The following is a 23,215-nucleotide window of genomic DNA, read 5'->3' on the forward strand; positions in this document are numbered from 1 at the left end:
CTGAAAAGACAAGAAAAAGAAACCTCAAAAAAAAAATTTAAAAAAAATGACATAGTATAGTATGTCGCCCAAAAATCGCCAAAAACGACATAGTATGTTACGCAAAAATTGTCAGAAATCATCTAAATGACATGTTATAGTATGTATGTTATGTATGTATGTATATTATGCCCAAAGATCATCAAAAGAAACATAGTACAGTATGTCGACCAAGAATATGACAAAAAAGTCATACTATGGTATGTCACCCAAAATAGCACAAAACAATCACAGTATAGTAGGTCGTCCAAAATATTGCAAAAAAGTCATATTTCAGTATGTCGTCTAAAATAGCAAAAAAAGTCATAGTATAGTATTTTGTCCAAAATATGACAAAAAAAAGTCCTAATAAACTATGTTGTCCAAAATAGCACAAAAAAAGGCATAGTAAAGTATCTCCTGCAAAACATGACAAAAAAGTCATATTATAGTATGGTGTCAAAAAGTTAGAAAAAAGTCATACAATAATATGACATCCAAAATAGGATAAAAAAAAATCATACTATAGTATGTTGTTCAGAATAGTACGAAAAAATCAAATATAGTTTGTTGTCCAAAATATGGCAAAAAGTCATTCTATGGTTTATCATTTAAAATGTGACAAAAGGGTCATAGTACAGAATGCAATCAAATATATGAAAAAAATACTATATGATGTCGTCCAAAATATTACAAAAAGTAAAGCTATAGTAATACCAATATTTTAAACACACCAAATGGCCCCCTTTTTATGACAAACTATTTAAGATACACAGAAAAAGTACATTAAAAACAGAGCAAGAGTGAAAAAGAAGTATAAAATATCAAATATTTATCTTAAATAATGAATTTCTTTTATCAAAACACATCATCCCATATATCACTACAGCCACTGCTTTCAAAAATATGTGAAGTTAGAGGCAGAACAAAGATTCATGAGAAACTGGGTCTAAAACACCTTTTAAAACATAACCAGATTAAATACCAGTGAAGGAAAAAAAACAATAACGGAAAAAATCCACCTGTAATCTTACAAAACACGGCTAACATAAAGCAGTCCAGTGCAGCAGTGTTTAATCACCCAAGGTTAACCTGTCTCATTCTGACACCTGATTGGCTATCTGCTCCAGCTGGCTGCTCTCTCTGGGGCTCTGCTCCGTCAGATCGTGGCTCAGCTGCCACACGCCAACCGTCCCGTCTGTCCTCCCCACCGCCAGCAGGTGAGGGTTCTGACGGTTGAAGGACAAACATGTTGCAACTTGGTCCGCAGCTCCCTGCTCGATGGTAGCTGCCGGCCTCAGAGACCTGCGGCCCAGGTCGAATATCTGCACCGCGCCTTAGAGAGGGACGCACAGAGGGGAGAGTCAACTAAGACACATCTGTGGGACACCTTCAGGTACTGCTGCCTCATCAGATTCAGAGCTCTCTAATAGACTTTTTCATAGCCGGAGACATGACTGCGGTCATGAAAAACCTGGAGAAATCATGGCATTTGCAAATAGCAATTTCCAGACCTGGATAAGTTTTAGAAAACTAAATATACCCTGAACGTTTTGGAAAGGTCATGGACTTTTGTTTCACAAACCTGTGTATTAACACAAGATGTCAGGGCCTGTCAGAATATGAAACTCCAAAGATAATTTCTGTTTTTACAGTTTCTGGCTGTGATAAATGGTATCAGTTTTGGTGATTTTTAAATTAGAACATGCCCTCCAAACCTGCAGGCCCGTTGTTTTCTTCTTGCAAAAACACAGCAAATAGCAACTTAACAAGACGTAGCCCAAAATTGGCAAAAAAAAAAAAAAAAAAATAGAACTTACAAAGGGTTTTCTTGAAAACATGTCCCCTCATTTGTTTTTTGTTTTTTTTGTTTTTTTTAGTTTTCACCATTTTTCTAAACTAATTTTCAAGTCATTTTCTTGTCACCTTTTACTAATTTCTTGCAGTTTGTGGGACATTTCTTGTCGTGTTGCTAATTGTCTTTCCTTCAATGAATCCCCAAACCAAAATAAAAAGCATAAATCCCTCCATGGTGACCAAAAAATGTATTTTACATGCCTCCCCTTTTTTGCATCCCCTACCCTCTTATAAATAATGAACAGGCCCTAGATTATATATAAATATTCAGTTCTAATCCTGTTCTTTTTTTTAAGAAAAAACATGCCTTCCAAACATGCTGGCCTGTGGGTTTATTAGGCAGTAAAATTAATAAAAAATACGGCCATTTAATGTCGTATGACCCTTCCCTAAACCAAAATAATAAGAATAAAAAGGGTTGAAGCCAGAATTGAATCCACGGCCGCTGTGGCGAGGATACAACCTCTGTATATGGGGCGCTGCTCTATCCACTGAGCCACCAGGCGCCTCAGAGGACATGTTTTAAAGACAACAAATATTGCCAAAACATTTTCTTCAAAAAAGATTTTAAAAAAGTTTTCTTTAAAAATCACCAAAACATTTCAAGAAACAAAAAGCCAATTAAAAAAAAAAAACAGCCATTTAAATTTGTATGCCCCTCACCTAAGCCAGAATAAAAAACATAAGTCCCTCCATGGAGCTTAAACTATTTTTTTGAACTTTATAAATAACAAACATTCCCTTAATTCCTTTTAAATATTCTTTTCTAATCCAAAATTATAAATATTCTTATACAGTATCGAGTATCGATCTCTGTTTCAGAGAATGTATGGTCTTTCAAATTTTGCCTTAAAGTCCTGGAAAAGTCCTGGAAACATCATGGAAATATACAGGTAAAAACGTGTGAACCCTAAACATCTTCACTGAGTAAAGCACAGAACAGAGTGATGGCACATCTTTTTGAGGTTTCATTAAGATGTGATGAGTGAGTTTGTGAGATTTGTGTGTGATGGACAGACTGATGGACTCATACATGGCTCCAACTCCAGTTCTACCAATGTCTTCTTCCTGGTCTGAATCTGATGACCCAGCTGTGAAGCCACAGTTATTGATACATACACAAAGTGCTCATGCTGTACCTTGTCCGGTGGCTGCTGCAAAAACCAGCGGTCTGCTTGGAGACCACTGCACCTGAAAGACGTAGGAGTCTGCCACCCTGAGGGACAGCAGCGGGTTGGTCTGCAGCAGAGAGTGCAGGTGGACCAGACCGTCAGTCCCTGCGCTCACAAACAGGTTCCTGCACACAACAACACACACTGATGAGTCAAACAGCTGCTCATCTCTCCCGTATGATCGTGTGTCTGAGAGCAGTGACCTGTGGAAAGGGGAGCAGTGTATGGAGTGGACGGGGCCGCTGCGGGGCCTGAATGAGAAGACGGCCGGGGCTCTCAGCGTCAAACTGTGGCCTTCGGAGGACACGACAGCCGGTGTCTGGGAGGAGAAGGAGCAGCGGAGCAACAGGCCGCCCTCAGAGCCCACCAGGAAGGTGTCAGAGTCCCAGGGAGACAGAGCCAGGGAGGTGACACCCACAGTGCTGCTGCCTCGGGCCTGAGGGGGACACCAGGACACGTTTCTCACTCTGTACCAACAATGCAGCACACACAAGGAGCTCCGCAATAATTAGAAAATGTTTAAAATTTGACTCTTTTGGTTTTTTTGTTCAGTTTATTGAGCTTTATTTCCATTCATTCGTATCTGTGCTGTTGGCTAAAATGCCAACACATCAGGAAGTAAGAAAACAGACTTATTTTAAGGATGGATTGATTGATCATTTAAAAAGCAAACTCATAACCTACCTTTTCAGTTTTGCTTTTAATTAAACATAATATATCTTTCGACCATTTATTTATACATTTTAGTCTGTTTCAGTTTTACTACTCTTACTGCATATCATTTTTTAAATTTTAACACATTTATCATTTTACTTTGTGCTATCATCCTTTCATTTACCTCTCATTTACAGTTTGAGTATTTTGTTTTTACTGCATGAAGCACTTTGTGTTACCGTTCGTTTATATAAAAAGTGCTACAAAAATGAAGTCTGATTGATGTTCCAACATACTGACTCAGTAAATGGTATATGGACTGTACTTGTATAGCTCTTTTCGAATCTTAAGTCAGTGTACAACAAGGCACAACAGCACCTGCTCCTGCAGAGGAATCTCACATTTTAACAGCTGTATATAAATCATTCATTGAATCTGTGCTCACATTTCTTTCTTTTAACATGTCATTCTGGTTCAACTTCATCGATGTTAAGAATAAAACAAAGCTTTCCTAAATCATTAACCAAGCAAGTGAAACAGCTGGTAAAACCCCAACTACATTGTGAGTACCTCATACCCAAGCAGCTGGAGGGAAAGTTAATCACATTACAAAAGATCCCACTTAGCCTCTGCAGAAGTCTTTAAAGCTGCTTTAAGCTCTTCACTACCATCAGGCTGCCTCTGTGAAGCCCCCGCAGCCAAGAAAAACACTTCAAAACTCCTTCATTTCAACTGCCATAAACATTTTAAAGAAAAGGGAATGATACATAAACCTACATAAACACTGTGTCACTTTGCACACAATTGTGTATTATAATTTTTGTTCTGTCTAAATTACTGTATTTGGTATTTATTCTGGTTTTTAAGGAATACATGCTGTACGTTTATTGTCCGAGTTTGTTTTGCACTGTATGTTGAGCCGCATGTAAGACGATTTTCCGTCACAATAAAGTTGTCAGAATCTGATCTAAATAGCGGTGCCATTATACTGTGTGTGCCCTGTGTATGAGCAGAACGCCTCTCCTTTTCCTCTGTGGGAAGGAGCCATTAAAACCACTCAGACACAAGTGGGTCTCTCCCAGAGAGCAGGTTTAACAAAGTCTGAGTGTAACCCTAAACTCTGACTTGACTAACCCTGAGAGGGACAACTCAGAGTTTTGGGTTTCAGAACAGCTGATACAGGTCTGCAGAAGAGCATCTCTCAACCCACAACACATCAAATCTTGAAGCAGATGAGCTGCAGCAGCAGAGGGCCACTGCTGTCAGCTAAGAGCAGAAAAACTGAGGCTAACATTCACACAGGCTCACCAAAACTGGAGCCAGATGAGTTTTGATTCTTATTTTATTTGATTTTATCTGATTTTATTTTATCCTATTGTGTTTATCGTTTTAGTGTGCTTCTGCTGTGTTATTTATTGTGCTTTTTGCCCTGTTGTGCAGCACTTTGGAAACCCTGTGTTTGTTAAAATTGTGCTATATAAATAAAGTGGATCTGATTGGATTTATTCCTGCTACGACATTTAGAGTCAGACTGTGGAATAAACAACATGAAAGCATGGATCCATCCTGCCTTGTATCAACGGTTCAGGCTGGTGGTGGTGTAATGGTGTTGGGGAGATTATTTTTCTGGCACACTTTGGGCCTCTTAGTACCAACTGAGCATCGTCTAAAGGCCACATCCTGCCTGAGTATCGCTGCTGACCGAGTCCATCCCTTTATGACCGCAGTGTACAAAGATACAAATCATCTCAAACTGGTTTCTTTGGACTCAAACGGCCTCCACAGTTACCAGATCTTGATCCAATAGAGCACCTCTGGGATTTGGTGGAACGGGAGATTCACGTCATGGATGCGCAGCCAACAAATCTGCAGAAACTGTGCGATGCTATCATGTCCATATGGATCAGAATCTCTGAGGAATGTTTCCAGCACCTTGCTGAATCTATGCCATCAAGAATTAAGGAAGTTCTGAAGGCAAGAGGGCTTCAAACTCAGTATGAGCAAGGTGCGCCTATTAAAGTGGCCAGTGAGTGTACAAAAAGTTATCTTTCTACACAACAATTCAGACAGATGCCTAGGAGAATACGTTTTGAGTCCATGTTACAAGTTTAATTTCCATAGTAATAACTAAAAGACTGAATCTGGACTCCCTTAAGCTGTGACACAGTATGTTGAGTCCCTGTCCTCATCTCTGACTGATGCTGTAGATGAACAGTTGGGTTTCAGTGGGTGTCTTCATCATGACGCTCACCTTGTAGCTGCTGTAACTGCTGTGGGGAACCTGCTGCTGGACTAAGGCGTAGGCCGCATTCAGGACAAACCTGCCCTGATCGGAGTCCACCGTCCACAACAGCAGCCGTCCTCCTGAACCAGCACTGAGCACCCCAAACTCTCCTTTCTTCTGCAGGGGCACCCAGGCAACCTGCAAACAAACACACACGACTTTAATCCACCAATCAGACTAATAAATCAAAGAGCAGTTTGCAGTACAGTGTGGCTCTTTGAGTCCATCTGTGTGATACTCACGGTGCTTTGAGATTCATTAAGTCAGGTCAATTTTATTTATAAAGCCCATTATCACAAATCACAGTTTGCCTCAGAGGGCTTTACAGCATACGATGTCCCTCTGTCCTTAGACCCTCACATTATCTAAGGAAAAACTACCCAAAAAAAGCTGTAACGGAGGAAAAAATGGCAGAAACCTCAGGAGGAGCGACTGAGGAAGGATCACTCTTCCAGGATGGACAGACGTGAAATAGATGTCATAAATAACAATTAAATTACAGAAGATGACAAAATGATATATAGGAAAGAGAGAGACAGAGAAGAGAGATTACTAATTGCAAGCCCCTCACTCATCACTGTATCCCATCTGCTTGGGTTTGAAAATTTCGACTTTTTCATCGGCATTATCTAATTTACAAAACCATTCTCGGCCTCTCGGCCAGCATATTTGTGTGTCTAAATTAAGCACAAAAATTAAACTAGCTCAGCTCTCCTTTCACAGAACTTGTCCTCATTGTCCATAGCTAGAGTTTGTATGGAGTTTGGTAAAAGAGCCTTTATGTATGATGCTCCATATATCTGGAATCTTCTGCAGAAAGACTCGAAGTTGCACTCTTTGGCTCCTCAAGGCTGTTCCTGCTGCTCCGCTGCAGGACTCTTGTATGTCATCTTCTACATGCCACCGTCAGGGTGTATGTAAGGTGCTCTTTTAATTGTCTTGGTTTTATGGTTTACGTATTTTAACATACTTTTTAGTCCTTCCTTGTAGTAACTGTATTTTCTGTACTTTTTGTGTTTTACATTGTTTGTTTTAGAGCTGTATATTTTGTATTTTTATTCCATGTTGTCTGTGTAACTTATATTAGTGTCTGTCTTAGCCAGAACACTCTTGAGGATGAATTTGTTTCTAGTTAAATAAATCAAATAAAATTTTAAAGTGCTGGCAAGTAGTTCTTTATTCTCCTTCTCCTTCGCAGTGCAGATGCCTGGGAGACAAATCAAGACAGCAGCAGACGACATTAGACTGATCTGGATTTTTAAACGTTCATACAAGTACCTGTAGTTTTGAACTGAAGCTGTTCCATTTTGTTCTGGTAGCTGTGCTAAATCATGTGCAGGCCAGTAAAGCTCTCCAGCAGCCCACATCTCTAATCTGCTCTCCGTGATCAGTGCTGTCAGAGGTGCAGCGCGCTGACTGGGAGACAGGAAGCAGGAAGCAAACAGACTGTGTCCTCTCACCTGGTAAACAGGCTCTCTGTGGCTGTCTGCTGACATCCCTGTTTGGACCAGCACAGGGTCCTGAGTCCGACTTGTGTCCCAGACCACCACCTCTCCGCTGTACAGACCCCCTGCAGAGACATTAACACACACACACACACACAGACTTTACACTGATCTCTACTTAACAAGCGTGCTCAAACACACCTCAGTGAAAAACAGGACAACTTTAAAATCAGGTATATTCTGCTCTCTGCACGACTCAGAGCAGTTTTTAAAGGCTCATTTGCTCATCTCACCATTTTCTCTACTCGGCTTGTGAAAACAGTTGCTTATACTCTAAAGGATTTCCCTAGGATTTGTTATTTACAACATTTATTATTTGTTATTTACAACATCTATTGCACATCTGTCCGTCCTGGAAGAGGGATCCCTCATCATCCTCTACCGCTCTTCCTGAGGTTGCCTTTTTTCCCCCATTACAGGGGTTCTTTTTCAGGAGTTTTTCCTTGGGTGATGTGAGGGTCTAAGGGCAGAGGGATGTGGTACACTGTAAAGCCCTCTGAGGCTTGACTTGACTTGACTAAAAAACAATGAACAGTCTCAAACAAAATAATCCTTCTCTATCATCACTGATGATGCATGATTTTCCTTTATTTTCTTCTGATGTTGCTGTGTACGGGACGTTCCTGGGCACAGCTCTCAGGGGAAGACGGGACTTTATAAACAGGGAGCAACCAGGTGTCAGACCATAACCAGTGTTGTAGTGTAACAAAGTAATAATACTTTGTAATAATACTTTGTTTCAGTGCATTAGTATTTTTTGGGAGTATCTGTGCTTCAATTGACTTTTTACATTTAAAAACAACATTTGAAAACAAGTCCAATTACACATTTAAAATGTGTACTTTTACTGCATGACATTCCTAAATAAAATGTGTACTTTTAATGCACGACATTCCTAAATAAAATGTGTGCTTTTACTCCACTGAATTTCCTAAATAAAATGTGTACTTTTACTGCATTATATTTGACTTGTACAAAATAAGGAAGGAAGGGAGGAGGTGAAGGATGGATGAATGAAGGAATGGGAGAGAAAGAAAAACTATATTTTGTTCTTTGAATCCTTCCAGACCTGTTTATCTCCTAGTGAAATCAAATACATGTAATATCATCAAATGACTTTTGTTACATAAAAACAGTAAATGTCAGATACTTTAGTACTTTTACTCAAGTAATATTCTGAGAGGTGAGTTTAACTTCTACCAAAGTCATCTTCTGGTGAAATCTGTACTTTTACTCAAGTATGACTTTCAGGTACTTCATCCACCACTGACTGTAAGCAGCATCCAACAGTACACTAAAAAATCACAGTTACAGCGTTTTAAAAAACACACATAATGTGATGCAAAACGCCACGTAAACAAAGCCGGGGTTGTTTTTCACATTTCCCCTCATGATACTGTTTACAAACCGTCACCCACAATTCCAGCATGTTATACCTTCACTGTCCTCTGTGGCTCTGGAGCAGCTCTGTCAAGTCTGAACTTGGACGAGGAGACTTTAAATTTAGCAGAGGAAGCCCACGTTACACACTGGAGGTGTAGAGTTTGAAAGACGTACAGTTGCCATGTAGGGAGGGAAGGGTTAATCGGATGGTGATGTGAGCGTACCTGCGATGAGGGCGGGCTGCTCGGGGTGACAGCACAGGGCGCTGACTGCGGTGGGAACATCAATGACCAGATCAGCCTGTTTGGGGTTCAGGCCTCGGCGGTCCAGGTTCCACGTACAAACACATGACCTCTCGGTGCTCCAGTCCCCATCATCAATCCTGCCCAACAAACACACACTGAAACCATCTGACCACATGCTGAGCTCCTCCAGCTGTTTCCTACTGATGTGTGTCATTACTGAATAAGAGACTGATGCCAGGGGAAAATGTTGCATTATGCATACTACAGTGCATTTGTAGAAGAGTTTCAGCTTCTTTAACCCTTTAATAACTAGGCAAATTTACTTAATTTTTCTCAAAGAGGCAAGAAGCATCTTAAGAAGAAATGACCAAAATATTAGCAAGACGTTATTAAAAAAAAGCACAGAAAAAGTACCCGAAAATTAGCAAACCCAAACAAACAAAATAAATTGTCTTAAAAATGCTTGAAAATTAATTTAATTATGTTAAAAGAGAAAAATAATATATATATATATATATATATATATATATATATATATATATATATATATATATATACACATATATATACAGTATATATATATATATATATGTGTGTGTGTGTATGTATGTATATATTATGTTATGTTTTCTGTTTTTTCTCCCCTTACTCGCCAACCCTCCAAAGAGAAAACAATCATGACAAACCTTATGGGTTGCAATGACACCAAACTTACCAATACCTTACACACTTAAAATAAGAAAAAATAAATAAATATTTGGATGTAAATTACTTTAACTTACTTTTAAAAGCAAACAAATGGAAAACAAAAAAATAAAGAAACAAAGGAAAACGAGAAAATAACAAACAAACAAAAAAAAACACACAAAAAAACAAAGAAACAAACAAGGAGGCACAGTTGTTACAACCAGGCAGGGATGTCAAAGAATCAATATAATTCAGGAGAGGGTTCCAATGTTTTTCAAAGGAATAAAGGGAACATTCCAGGGAAAATCTAAGTTTCTTAATATAGTTTTCTGGAAATATTTACCTAGCTTTAAAAAAAAAAAGAAAGAAATTGCTAAATCTGCAAAATTCTTGTCATTTACGGCACATTTCTTACCAAGTTGCTCATTGCCTTTTTCCCCTTACTTTTTGAAGAAATCAAACCAATATGCTCAGGGCTCAAAGGGTTAACATAATATACAGTACATACTGTGTATTTAGACATTAGATAAACACCAACATACCGTCCATAGGCACAGGCAATAACTGAACCTGTGCAGCTCCAGGACACAGCGGTCACATGAAGACCTCTGTCCTGTGCGCTGGGATGTTGGAGACAGTGCAGGCAAGACACCTGCAGGCATGGAGGGACAGGACAGTGTCATACATGGGACTCTTCAAGAGGATCAACCCCAGCCTGTGTTCAGAGACCGACTCTAAATTATTCAAACATCATCAGAAACACTCTCGGGTTCTTCCTTGGTTTACAAATCTGTTACCTGCCTCAGAAATCACAAAATTTGATGTTTGAAACATTTCTCACCAGCTGACTGTGATCTTCCCAGTTCACCTGGAACTCATCGAAGGCGTGACTCCTGGCATTTTTCACCAGCTCTCTGATGACCATGTCCTCAACCCGCAGGATGAAGTCTTTCAGGCCGGGCGGCTCCGGCTTGTCGTGGTTTTGCTGGAGGAGCTGCTCTGTGTCCTGCTGCTGTGGCTCCGTCTGGGTCCAGCTGATGGAGGCTGACACAGTCTGGACCTCAGCGTCAGCACTGAGCAGCGCTCGTGTCTGACAGCCTCTCTGAAAGACCAGCAGATATAAAGACCCTTCAACTCAGGGATGCACATCAATCATATAGTACTTTCAATAAATTTGAACTCCACAATGAATTAAACAGGTGTAGTGTTCATGGGTTTGTGCTTTAACAGAGGCTACATGTGTAATCACTTACATTTTTAAAACATGTTATAGGTGAGTGAATCTGTACATTTTTAATGCACTTTTTTTGCCAATTTTGTAATATTTCGCTCTCTATCCTTACATTTAAACATTACTTTTCAGGTTCACTTCCAATTTCTTGCAATTTGCTTATTGCCTTTTCCAATGTTTTTGAAGATAATTAAACATTTTTGCTTAGGTTTCAGTACTTGTGAAGGGCGTCTGAATGCAGCACAAAATACCTGATGCACATGAAGGTTTCACAGGGTTAACAATAAGGGGATTGTCGGCAGTGTTCCTCAAGGTCTTGGTGTCTTTATGTGGTATTTTGGGGGTTGGAGTTGCTGACCATTTTTATCAACTCTTGAGATGGACAATTGCATAAATTTTGCACAAAATCTGTGTAACAAATAGATTTTTAATAGATTTAACTACTCATGAGACAAAACTGAGCATGATAATGACTTTCATAAACTCTCATCATGATGTTCCAAGCTTCTGTACACTCTAAACTTTGTATTTAGAATGGAGACCTAACCCAACACAGTGCGTTACAGATTTATGAGTACAACAGCCTGAAACTCAGTGCTGAGCTGCCTCTCTAATTAACCCTCGGGGTCCCAGCTTTAGTTGATGTATAGCACTTGACTTAATATTTCCTTCTAAGCATCGAATGTCCACCCCAAAAAGGGCAGAAATTGATCAATGTAGGTCTCCGAGGATTAACGCAGTGTAAACTTACACTTAGTATTGTGGTTACATTCCCGAGCAACACCTGAACGTTACATTTATCCACTAACTAAATTTTCAGCAGCTATATGCATCATTGCGACTCATGTTAACAGAGAACTTTGGGAGCTAAGGTTGCTCAAACATACCGACTCCTGCACAGACTGCTGAGAAATCCTCCACAGAGATTGGACACTCACTGGATCCAGAGACTCGTCAGTAAACATGCTAATGCTAGTAACTTGCTCAGGCTAAAGACAAAATAAACGACAGTACCATTAATTATCTTGCCCGTCGTTAACCGCATTCGGACATTTTTGACAGAAGAGAAACAGCGTGGCACCGATTAACAATACATTCATGCGTGGCTCTTCTCACGCAGCGAGCTAGCTCAATTAGCTGGTTTCCAGCATTTGAACGTTTTTAGCATTAGCCATTTCCCACAAAGCTTGCGTTACCTTGGTTACGGAGAGACCTAGAGACAAGAGAGAAATCCCCTATCCACTTCCGCCTTTTAGCCAAGGAACTTATAACATATTTTATAGGTTTCTTGTCTTTATCCAGGAAAAAAAGTATTACCTTTAATTATTAAAGTAGAGTTTTGACATAGACCAGTCAAATTATTGTATTTAAATTAAGCAAATTATTCCGTTTCCAGCATATTTTAAGTCGTAGCTAACGGTGTTGTAATAATATACTTCCTGTATAGGCCGTAGGCTTTAGACTTTCGTCTTTACTGAGTATTAGAATAAAATAAATGAAAGCTACAGTTTAAACGTGTCGCCTGCTCCGTGAATTGAGTGTCCGTCTTATTTTACAACATGCTTTCCTTAAAATATATGACATGTTACACGTAGGACACAAATTTCGAGTCACCAAACAGTCCTTTTGAGATTAGCAGCAGCCACTGAACTGCAGACACGATGAGGAGGCTGAAACTCTGGCCTTACTTGTCAACAGTGGTCCATGTTTTGCATTTATTATGGATGCAAACCACCAAACTGACGTTTTATGGGAGAGAGAGAACTGGTGTAATATATTAGTAAGATTCAATGAGACATTTGTCTGAAACCTCGCCAGTATAATCGAGGTGCTGCTGACTGTTAGCTGACATTGGAGTGTCTGCTTGTTTGGGGCCTTGTGCGCTGAAACACTGTTTGCAGCCTTACATTTTCCTACGTTGATGTATATGTGATGTCTGCCATCTTTTGGTGGGAGAACTGCATGACATGTTTTATTTCAACAATATGATTAGAGAGATATATCGTAAATGATGTGATTGATCACAGAGGGAACGGAGGAATGTTGGTAAATATTTTAAGAATTATATTTATTTCTTCTTTCTTCTTCTGTGGGCAAATTGGTGCAATTTTCTTTCAAAAACATCGAAGAAAAAAGGCAACAAGAAAATTGATAAGAAATGTTAAGATTGAGAAAATTATTTTTGAAAAGTTAGGGGGAAACTATACTCTATATTTGTAATGATCATAATTGTATATTGAAGATTATATGCCCCTATTATATAAGTAATTACTTTGACAATTTTCTTTTATCAAACTAATTTTAGGATTTCTTTTTTGCACTTCAAAAATCGTTAGAATTTGACTAATTTCTCCAGTCATTGCTCCATTGCCCTCTTCCCGTGTTTTTGTTTTAAGCAATCAAGCCAATTTTCCCAGATTTCAAAGGGTTATCAACCTTTTAGGGCCCACTTTAATGTGACACACACTCCAATCGCTCTGTGCACAAAATGTGCTTTTCTAAATCAAGCTTTAAAAATATTAATATTATTTGATACTGTCACAGTTTCCGTCTTTTAACTAACATCAGACCTAATCATAAATATCAAATATTCATTTATTTTTTTAGAATTTTAACCCTCTAAGTGCCAGGCTTTTGTCATGATGCCACTATGCTTTTAGATGAAAAAAAAAAACTTTTTCAATATGCTACCTGAGAAGTAGATTTTTTTTGTTTTTAAATCACAGCCTGGGATATGTTAATTAGCAGAAACATTGTGACAGAGCGCCTGGTGGAAATAGCATGTATTTTCTCCTTATGCCAAATGGGGTAGAAAATGACATCATCCAATGAAAAATAGTCAAAATGACAAATTCCAAGGCAAAAGTCCAGAATGACCCCCAGAAATAATACAATGCATGTTTTTATGCTTTGATGGCTGTGGGATCAAAAATGTCAGTCTGAATGGGTTTCAATGGAGCATTTTTTCCCTTAACAGTCTGAATGTAGCAATTTAGTTTCCACAGTGTATTTTAGACTTATTGTAGGAGCTGAGCTGGAAATTCCAAGATTAAATAAAAAATACACAATCTTGCCAAAATCCTTGCCATATGTAAGGACAGAGCCAAAACTATCAAAAATTAATGAAAAGCATGTTAATTGCACCAAACATTCCCTAAAGGTTAGAACAAAACCAAAACACTGAGGCTTCCAATGTTTCTTTCAATAAATCTTATCAGATTATTAGCTTTCACTGGTCTCAGGGCAGACTGCACCAACTTCCTGTTTCAATACAGCTTTCTGTCAGAAGTGTCTGATTTACTAAAAGGTTGTGTTTAAACTTGCCCTGGCAAAGAAGTCCTTCAAATATCCACAAATACATCTGTCTTTTACATCATTTGGTATGATAAATGCATTAACTTTGGCAAAATAATTATTTTGCTGTATTACATTTCAAAAGTGTAATCACCTGCCTAACTCCTGGACTGACCTGACATCAGAGTACACAATGAACAAAGAATGGTGCAGGTTTGTCTAACAACTGCAGCTGAAATACTCAAATGTAATCAGACTACTCCAAACATCATGTATACATTTATTGTAACAAAGCAACTGGTACACTTAATTTAATGTGAACAGGTTTCCAGTGGAACAGGAGAAACACTGCAGACTCCACAGAGGACTCCACAGAAAACATTTTCTCTCCCATCTCAAAATGTTAGGTCAAGCTCAAAATTAGATTTTTTTTAAAGTTGTTTCTATAAAAAAATGTACATTTCAAACCTTGTTGTGGGTGCCTGAAAAACAAAATTCATGAAAATTTATTGAACAGAAGTCCAGAGTTGTTGTCAAAGCCCCGCTGCCCCACCACACCTCCCCATTAAGCTGTGTACAATGAACAACTGTCTTACCAAGATACATGGATATCCCAAAAACATTTACAACAGTTGAAAGGAACAAGCTGGTGCTTTCAATCAGTTCCATTAGTACAATAAGTCACAAAGGAAAATGCAACTTCTAATGAGCCTTAGGATCCCCCACCACTGGATATATTATAATATACATTTATATATATAAAAGTGGCTAAGGATGCTCTGATTAAGTTATCACTGCACCATGGCTTATTTTTATTGAACTCACAACTTCAACAGAAACTGTCATATTTTACAAAGAAATTGCTATGGTACGTATTTCAAATCTACGTAAGATGACGTGCAGAATGCTACAAATTTTTTTTTATTCTTTTGCATGTCTTTGGGAGATGTAGAGAAACAATGACAGGTGAGACTTCAGGAGACACACCCGTCCCACCCGATGAAGACCTGCAGTGTATGGAGCTGGTCTTTAGACATGGCATTATGGATTATGGACAGGCCGTGGCTGCAGAGGAAGAGGACGGACAGGCTGACGACACACAGGAAAGAAAATGTTTTTTTACAAACCCTCCCCCCCCCCCACACAAAGAAAAAATCTTGCTCCCGTGGGTTGTGGGATGATCACAGAGGGAGGACTGGGAAAAAGGTGTTGGCTGAAATGTTTAATCATCCTCACCGTCGTCCTGAAACAAAGACAAAGAATGACTCTGGTTACAATAACTGCTTCAGCACAGTATGGTTAAGTGTGCGTTTGTAATCCTCAACTTCCATAACAGTGTACTTACCTCTCCATCTTCACCATCACCATCCTCATCATCATCTTCCCCTTCGTCTTCCTCTCCCTCATCAATATCTTCCAGACCCTCCTCCTCATCGTCATCATCATCGCCATCGCCTTCCTCATCCTCCATGTCGGGAACCTTTGGAACATTGAGATATTAACTACTTAGTTTAAAAGCCTTCATATTTTATTCCTACAAGAATACTTCAACCTTCCAAATGATAATTTGTGGATCAATTACTCATCCAGTGTTGTGTTGAATGTGTGAGGAAAATTTTGTTTTATGCACATGCCTTCGCGGTGAATGAAGAATCATAGGGGTCTTCATTTAAACAACTGCAAAACTATATCAAAAATATCTGTTTACAAACTCTTGCGTAACTCGTGCAGTATGATCCAAGTCTCATTTATACAGTCGCATGCTCAGTTCTGAGGGGGAACTGAACAGAAAGTGAAACGTATCTATGCTCCCATCATTGCCAGACTCCACTGACAAAAACAGTAATTTTACATCGCTGAACACAGGAGCTGCTGGTCTCTCACAGCCTCCATTAGTTAGTTAGTTTGTCCTATTGTGTGCCTTTGATTTGAAATCACTTAAGTCACAAACGTACAAAAACAAACTGCCAATCAAGGCTGTAGTAGGCAAGCAGCTGCCATGTTTAGCAAAATAAAATGACTTTTGTCAATGGAGTCTGGCATTGAGGACTACACTTCACTTTTAGTTCAGTTCCCTGTTATCAAAGGCTGTCTCTTTAGGAAGGACTGAACGTACGCCTGGATTCACGAAACCTGGGTTATATTAGATGAGTGTTGTAAGTTTGTAAATGGATTTTTTGGTATAGTGTTGCTGCGTTCACTGTGGAAGCATGCGAGAAAAATGTTGTCTTCACAAGTTCAATTAAAGTGAGTAATTCATATACAAATGGTCATTTTGGAGGGCTCTTCTTTAACAGTATAAGCATGAGTGTGATGCAGCGGAGACAGCTCATCCCTATAAGGTGAACTGGCGAGTCTGACCCTCACTTAAACTAATGTAGCCGTCTTCCAGACTAGTATAAGACTGAAATCTACGCGGTACACTAGAGCCACACCAATACACAGTTTTTGAGGGAGATAACAAATATTCTAGTTTTGAAAAAATGAGCAGGTCCTTTTTTAAATATATATACAAACACTCAACTTTACAGAACATTTCCTGAGAATTCTTCAAATTTAATTCTTGTGGCCATCATACGAAGAGAGCTGGACATTTTAGTCAGAATATAACTTTGTAAGTGTTCTCTTGTGGATAACTGATGTCAATGGAGAATTTCTGTACTGCAATTAATTGCTACCTGTTATGCCAATATATCAAACTAACTCCACATCATGTTGAACAGGGGTTCAAAACATAATGTTTTTATAGCCCTGCAACAGTGCATCTTTGCCAGAGGCTCCACAGTATGATTTATCACAATACAACATACTACTATTGCAACATATCATGATTTATTGCCTTTTTTCAACTGAAAATATGTCATGTTATGTGTTTCTCACTTCAATTATTTTTATTGAAACAAAATGTATCTATTTAACAGTAACTTACTGATACAATGAATTATTCAATTGGCTCCCAAAAGTTTTTGCAATATTTATTATTTATATGACATAGAAGTCAATACCTTGCTGTCTGTGTCGACACAATATTGTTACAAAAAATATACCAATATTAAGCTGTATCAATTTTTGAATTTTTTTTTGATGTACTGTAGATATAGCATGAAAAGCTGCAGGTCATGCATGTCAAAGATTCCCCTCTGACAAAGACTGTGAAATGAGTAAAAACTATTTAAGAAAAAACTATGTAAATGGCCTTTCCCTGACACTGAACTACTGGTGGAATACTAACCGTCACTGTGAGAACTCCACTGAGTTGTAAAAATCATATCAGACCATCATGTCACCAGTATATCAAACAATATGCCTCTACCAAAGTAACCGCCTTGCATTGTTTTACCACAGGGCTGTTTTCTGTCAAAACTCTCTTTAACCCTTTGAACCCTGGATTGAATTAATCTGTAATGTGCTGCTTTCAGACACCCATCACAACTATTTAAACCTTTGAACCCTGAGCAAATGGTTTGATTTCTTTAAAAATCATGTGAAAAAAAACAATGAGAAACTTGGCAAGAAATATCCTGAAAAAAATTAAGTGATTTAGAGAATTATTTAAAAAATAAGTTTGGGAAAGCATCCAAAAACTTCTAATGCATTTAAAATTGTGATACAAAATTAGTATTATTTTGGACATTTTTTCCACACGTAATTCCTTCATTAATTTATTTTTGGTAATTTTGAGGCAACTTTCTTACACCTTTTTTCTTTTCAAATTTCTTGCTAATTTGGGGTAATTTCTTTTTCTTCTTCTGATGTTTTTGAAAGACATCAAGTCACTTCGCTCAAGTGTCAGAGAATTAAGACCAGAAATAAAGTCAAGTTGAGGAGTGATAGGCCTACCAAGTAGTACTGCAGCGGATTAGGCCAGATGTCGTCCTTGATGACCTCTCCCAGCTCGTCAGCTCCTGCGTCTGAGTGGTCAGTAAACCAGGTGAAGAAGCTCTCTGGCTCCTCGTGCTGTCGTTTCTTCCCAGCTTTGTTTGGTGTCTGGCCCGTACGCTTTGTCAGGTCCTGGGGATGGAGGTTATGATATTAATAAGAAAGTAATAATTGTAATCAGTGTTACATGTGAATAAACCTGAAAAATACAGAGAATGCCCAACACTGGGACTACTGGAGAAAAGTCGAAGAAAGAAATGCAATGGAAAGTATAGCACGAAGTTGACTTTTTACCTTTCCTACTCCTTGAGTTGATTCGTTTTGTGCAGCAATAGATTAAATAAAAAAATAAAAAGTAAAAAACTAATATGAAATAAAATGCAAACCAACCTTTCCAGCTTTCCATTTGATTTCAGTTGATTTGGAAACAGGATCTCCGCTCTCATTTACATTAAACTCTTTGGAGAGGGCTTTGTTCTCGAAGTACGGGTTCTCATCAAAATACTGCAGAAAAGTAATCACATCTGGGTCAGTAAGTGCCACGTCTGTTATTCATACTGGACTAATACAACGTAAATTTGACAACTCACAAAATCTATTCTATATCCCGACTTGATATCCTCGAACTCAGTGACCTCCACCCTCGATAAGTAGTGAAGTGCTTCCTCATCCTCCTCCCCCAGAAGAGCTGAAACTACACATCACACATCACACACACACACACACACACACACACACACACACACACACACACACACACAAACGCTGTGAGCTGCTGATCATACAACTTAAAGTGTGCTGATGAGAAATACATCAACATTTATTCAAGGGAGGATCATTTCTGTCACAATCACAGACAGTCTTGGTTCGTCACAATTAAAAAAAGCTAGCATAGTGACAACAAAAGTAATACGTTTACCTTGTGGATGGTTGACGAATGTTGTGACCCAGAAGTTGGGGATTTTGGCTATGAGTTCTGATCGCTTCTGAAAGAAGGGCTGGCGTAATTTGTTGTACTTCTGCTCTACTTTTAGAATTTCTTCACTGGCTTGTTCGTTCAGTCTGGGGAGAAAGAACATAAAAAACGTGCGATTAAGAAAACTTTCTCTGGGAACCCATCTTTCATTCCGCCTAAACAAGAGACACTCACCTGTCAATTTCATTCTGTACTTCGTCGATGTGTTCGATTGCTTCCTGCTGCTCTTTTTCTACATAGAAAAGGAACATATATTTAATTTTGGAGTTTGGAATAAAAACAGTACATACCATCATGCAATACCAAGACAAGAAATTATGATAATCAATATCCCAATAGACATCAACACACTCCCACATTGCATTGTGCTAGATATGAAATCACTACAGTTGCATTGGGTTACAGCCCCACAGCTGAAAGATCATGATGGAGTCAAGCAGATCCATTGATGCCTTCTGCTGAAATTAACCACTCAAGATTTTAATGTGGACAGCCAGAGTGAAGAGTCATATTGCCAGAAGGCCAGAGTGTTGATACACAAGATGCTAGATTCAGAAACACACTGAAAACTCCGTGGAAGCCACCTGTTGGGAATTCTGACCTCATCATCTGCGCTCTCAGTGTGGTATTAAATGGTATGCAAGTCCATTTTACACTGTATGCTATGATTTCATGTAAACAAAATTATATTATAATTACGAAAATATAAAAATAATTTAAATAAATAGAAGATTTTTTTAAGACTGGCCATAACTAATCTGCCTCAAAGATCCAGTGTCAGTTGGGCTAGAAGTTTTATGGCAAACAGAACTCCATGAAATAACACAAAAACATCACTTTTAGGTAGGATGTGGAAATTAATAGCTGTTTAGTTCAATAAAGTAATAAATTACTTCCTAACATGCATCTGGCATATACTTGAGCCATGGACACTTAAATCTTTTTAATGTAGAAGGTTGTAGCAACTTCACTCCAACATAAAGCCAATTTTACTGCCAAATTAGATAAGACATCTGTCTGCAGACTCGACTTATTCCCGTGGTAACTCAGTTCGCATCGACAGTAAAGGCACATAACTTTGGTCGTGTCAAGAGAACCATCTGGCTGGGCTTTATAGCAGAATTTGTCATTAAATGAAAAACCCTTTCCTTATCCATTTCTGCGCACGGAGGGTTGTTTCTGCGGCCATCCACAACATTACTGTTGTATTACTTCACGATTTCGGAGGGTCATAATTACAGAACGTGCGTTAATCACGTGATGAAAAAATGAATGCCGTTAAAATGAATTTTATATATATGAGCTGGTGGAACAGAGAGGGAAACAGGCAATATGATATACAAGACAGCTAGGCTGCTTCTGAAAGCGTGACTAGCGGTTTTTTTTATGTGTGTTTATTCAGATTGATCTGTTCTTGTTAGTGTCTTAATTCTTGTTTGATTATATCAAGATGTGTATATTAACAATGAAGTTGTATTATAAAATGTTTTCAAAATAGGGGGTGTGATTTGTTAAGTATTTACATCCTCCTACTCCTTTTCTAACATGAAATACCTACGTTTGTCTTGTTTCAATTATATCCGATGGGCACTCTGGTGTTGTTTTTCTTGCTTTCATTTTTATTTTGTTCTCTATTTGGCAAGTTCGAAATAAAGATCTAACTAACTAACTACCTAACTAACTAACTAACATCATTACAGCATCTGATTTCAATCGAACAATATCGTATTTGATCATTATAAAAAGAGAACTCGATTTCCAGCCATTTCTCCACTGCATGCACAGTGTGTGAAATAACGCGGGACGCCAGCCATAATGTGTTTGGCTGGTGTGTGTGTGTGTGTGTGTGTGTGTATATGTGTGTGTGGTGGATCCATGGCAGACAGACCCTCTGCCTCTGGAGCTTCCTGTTGCTGCTAAAGGCGGCCTGGTTTGAATGAGGGGCTTAACGGCGTCTCGCTGCAAAATGCCATCTGCTCCATACTGATATTACCACACCGCGAGCTCCTCCAAAGCCGCTTTGCGCATGTTTAATATCCACCAATATTCATAATACCACCTCAGACCGACACTGTGGCCATGTAAAAGAACACGGAGCACTTGTTTACATTTTGCTCAGGTAACTACTAAGACAAAAGCTAGGCTCGCGAGCGTGCATATGATTAACTGAACAGCTAATGTTAACGATATCAATGCTCGGCCTCTCTTCACCGATGATAAATGGGATACGGTGACTGTTGCACTTGCTAATAATGCGAGCAAACAATCGTTGGAGAAGCTCGAGCTACAAGCGTGCACGAGGAAACGCGCAGCTGCACGCGATTTCATCAATAACGTAACCTCTCTACGACAAACCTCTACATGCTATCTGCATGATCAATAAGTGCAAATCACGCTATATGCAGCTTATGCAATACAAATACCGGCCTCCTTCATATGAACTCGTAGCTAATCTAAGCTAATGGCTAGCTAACCCCTCACGCTGGCTAAACACCTAGCCTAGCATGCTACATTACTGCACAGTCCTGCACAACAGCTTTTTGCACCAGTGTGAACCGTTATATGCAGGAAAAGGTAAGTCAAGCTGCTCATTCGCAAAAATATATCATTCAATACGACACAACAAACAAGGCTGAAAATAACAAAATGACGAAAAACAAATGAAAATGGCGTTGTACAGGATAACCGCCATTCCTTAACGTTACCAGAGGTCTCGTCCGCTCCGTCGTGATTTGAATTCTCCTTTCTGTTGACTTTTGCCGAGGTGGCCGACATGGTTATCGTTTGCCGTGACACTTTTCACCAAAAGTATAATGTTATTCCGTCTGGTTCGTAACTCTTCTGTGGAGAATAAAAGTTACTTCCACCTTACATAGAGTGCGTGTCTTGAAGCCCACGATGAGGAGGAGGAGTGAGCGCAGCTTCGCACGCTTGTTTCTCTTCGGGCGCTCGGTCGGTGAACATATTTATGGTGCTCTACTGCCCCCAGCCGGCCGGAGTGCAACACTGCAGCTTAAAGCTACAGGCAGTGTACTAATGTCCTCAAGTGGCAGTGGTGTCAGGTAGTATTTAACCCTCTATGGTACAGCGTTGCCACATGGCAACAACCCCAATTTAAGCCTTCTACACACAGATAATACATTCCAAGTTATGATGCAATGCATTAAAAAAGAGGTGGGGTTCTAAGTAAACCAATAGCAGTGTTTAAATTTGTCACATAACTTTCTGGAGGCCATTTTGAAACCCTTTTCTGCAGACATCATCGACGGGAGGAGCCTCACCATTTGACGCCTAAAAATTCAACAAAAAAAGTGTTTTTTTGAAGTTTTTCAACGGAAAAAAATATACACTCAACAATAGGTGAGTTAAGTTCATTATCATGTAGTTTCTTGCACTGTAGTCGATCAATAAATAATAGAAAATGTTAAAAATGTGTACGTTGCCATATGGCAACACCGTACCATTATGGATTGCTAGCCTGGCATGTTGATAACATTTTGTATTTAGTTATAGGCCTACTTTGCAATTGCATTGGTGTACACTGATCTTCTATAGTCTATAAACTATAATAATGCACTTTGTGAGTCCTTTCCACATTGCATATGATGATATTTGACACATCTTTCTTCCATTTACAGAATGAATGCACATTTTTTTTATGGTACATCGCGGAAAAAGGCTGAACTAGCCCTCCCACTAGATGATAGTGAAGATGACAAAGAATTCAGTGACGAGGAAAATGAGCTGCTGGAAACACAGAGTGAGAGTGATGAAGACAGTGAGACGGATGAAGATTATGAGCCAGAGAATGAGGACAGTGGAGACAGTGAGGACAGAGACAGTGAGGGCAATGGAGACAGTGAGGAGAGGGAGGACAGTGAGGATGAAAGTGAAGTGACAGGTATAACCAGTAAGAGAGTGTAAAATGGGTAACACTTTACTTGACGCCTGTTCAAGCTACTGGGGATTGTTTATACTATAACATGAGTTTTAAAATAAATGTTACATACAATTTTAAACAAAACTCTCA

At 38.9% G+C, this 23,215-nt stretch overlaps 2 protein-coding genes across 3 annotated transcripts; both read right to left on the reverse strand.

The window, feature by feature from the left end:
• Positions 1-835: 835 nt before the first annotated feature.
• Positions 836-12,169, reverse strand: dync2i2 (dynein 2 intermediate chain 2). Of its 2 annotated transcripts, none has more exons than XM_042509748.1 (9): positions 12,051-12,169; positions 10,647-10,907; positions 10,348-10,457; positions 9,098-9,255; positions 7,446-7,555; positions 5,953-6,123; positions 3,251-3,483; positions 3,015-3,172; positions 836-1,354 (listed from the first exon to the last, which is right to left on the reverse strand). In XM_042509748.1, the coding sequence occupies exons 1-9, from the start codon at positions 12,051-12,053 to the stop codon at positions 1,116-1,118; spliced, it is 1,443 nt and encodes a 480-aa protein (XP_042365682.1). In that variant the 5' UTR covers positions 12,054-12,169; the 3' UTR covers positions 836-1,115. The 2 variants fall into 2 exon arrangements, with proteins under 2 accessions (XP_042365682.1, XP_042365681.1); XM_042509747.1 differs by having other exon boundaries at positions 11,924-12,169.
• A 2,427-nt stretch (positions 12,170-14,596) lies between these two features.
• On the reverse strand, positions 14,597-22,107 carry LOC121959673 (protein SET-like). Its single transcript, XM_042509120.1, has 8 exons — positions 21,891-22,107; positions 19,360-19,417; positions 19,129-19,271; positions 18,800-18,903; positions 18,600-18,713; positions 18,171-18,341; positions 15,676-15,810; positions 14,597-15,573 (listed from the first exon to the last, which is right to left on the reverse strand). The coding sequence occupies exons 1-8, from the start codon at positions 21,958-21,960 to the stop codon at positions 15,553-15,555; spliced, it is 816 nt and encodes a 271-aa protein (XP_042365054.1). The 5' UTR covers positions 21,961-22,107; the 3' UTR covers positions 14,597-15,552.
• Between the last annotated feature and the right edge of the window lie 1,108 nt (positions 22,108-23,215).

Source organism: Plectropomus leopardus, chromosome 20 (assembly GCF_008729295.1).
Source record: "Plectropomus leopardus isolate mb chromosome 20, YSFRI_Pleo_2.0, whole genome shotgun sequence".
In the NCBI taxonomy this organism is placed as follows: Eukaryota; Metazoa; Chordata; class Actinopteri; order Perciformes; family Serranidae; genus Plectropomus; species Plectropomus leopardus.

Excerpts from the sequence above, each read along its gene's own strand:
- dync2i2 (XM_042509747.1), bottom strand. The coding sequence starts at position 12,001 with ATGTTTACTGACGAGTCTCTGGATCCAGTGAGTGTCCAATCTCTGTGG. Across the intron at positions 10,458-10,646 it reads GGGAAGATCACAGTCAGCTG|GTGTCTTGCCTGCACTGTCT; the intron begins GTGAGAAATGTT and ends CCATGCCTGCAG. Across the intron at positions 1,355-3,014 it reads TGCAGCAGCCACCGGACAAG|GCGCGGTGCAGATATTCGAC; the intron begins GTACAGCATGAG and ends TCCCTCTCTAAG.
- LOC121959673 (XM_042509120.1), bottom strand. The coding sequence starts at position 21,960 with ATGTCGGCCACCTCGGCAAAAGTCAACAGAAAGGAGAATTCAAATCAC. Across the intron at positions 19,272-19,359 it reads GTACAGAATGAAATTGACAG|ACTGAACGAACAAGCCAGTG; the intron begins GTGAGTGTCTCT and ends CTTTCTCCCCAG. Across the intron at positions 18,714-18,799 it reads CGGGATATAGAATAGATTTT|TATTTTGATGAGAACCCGTA; the intron begins GTGAGTTGTCAA and ends ACTTTTCTGCAG.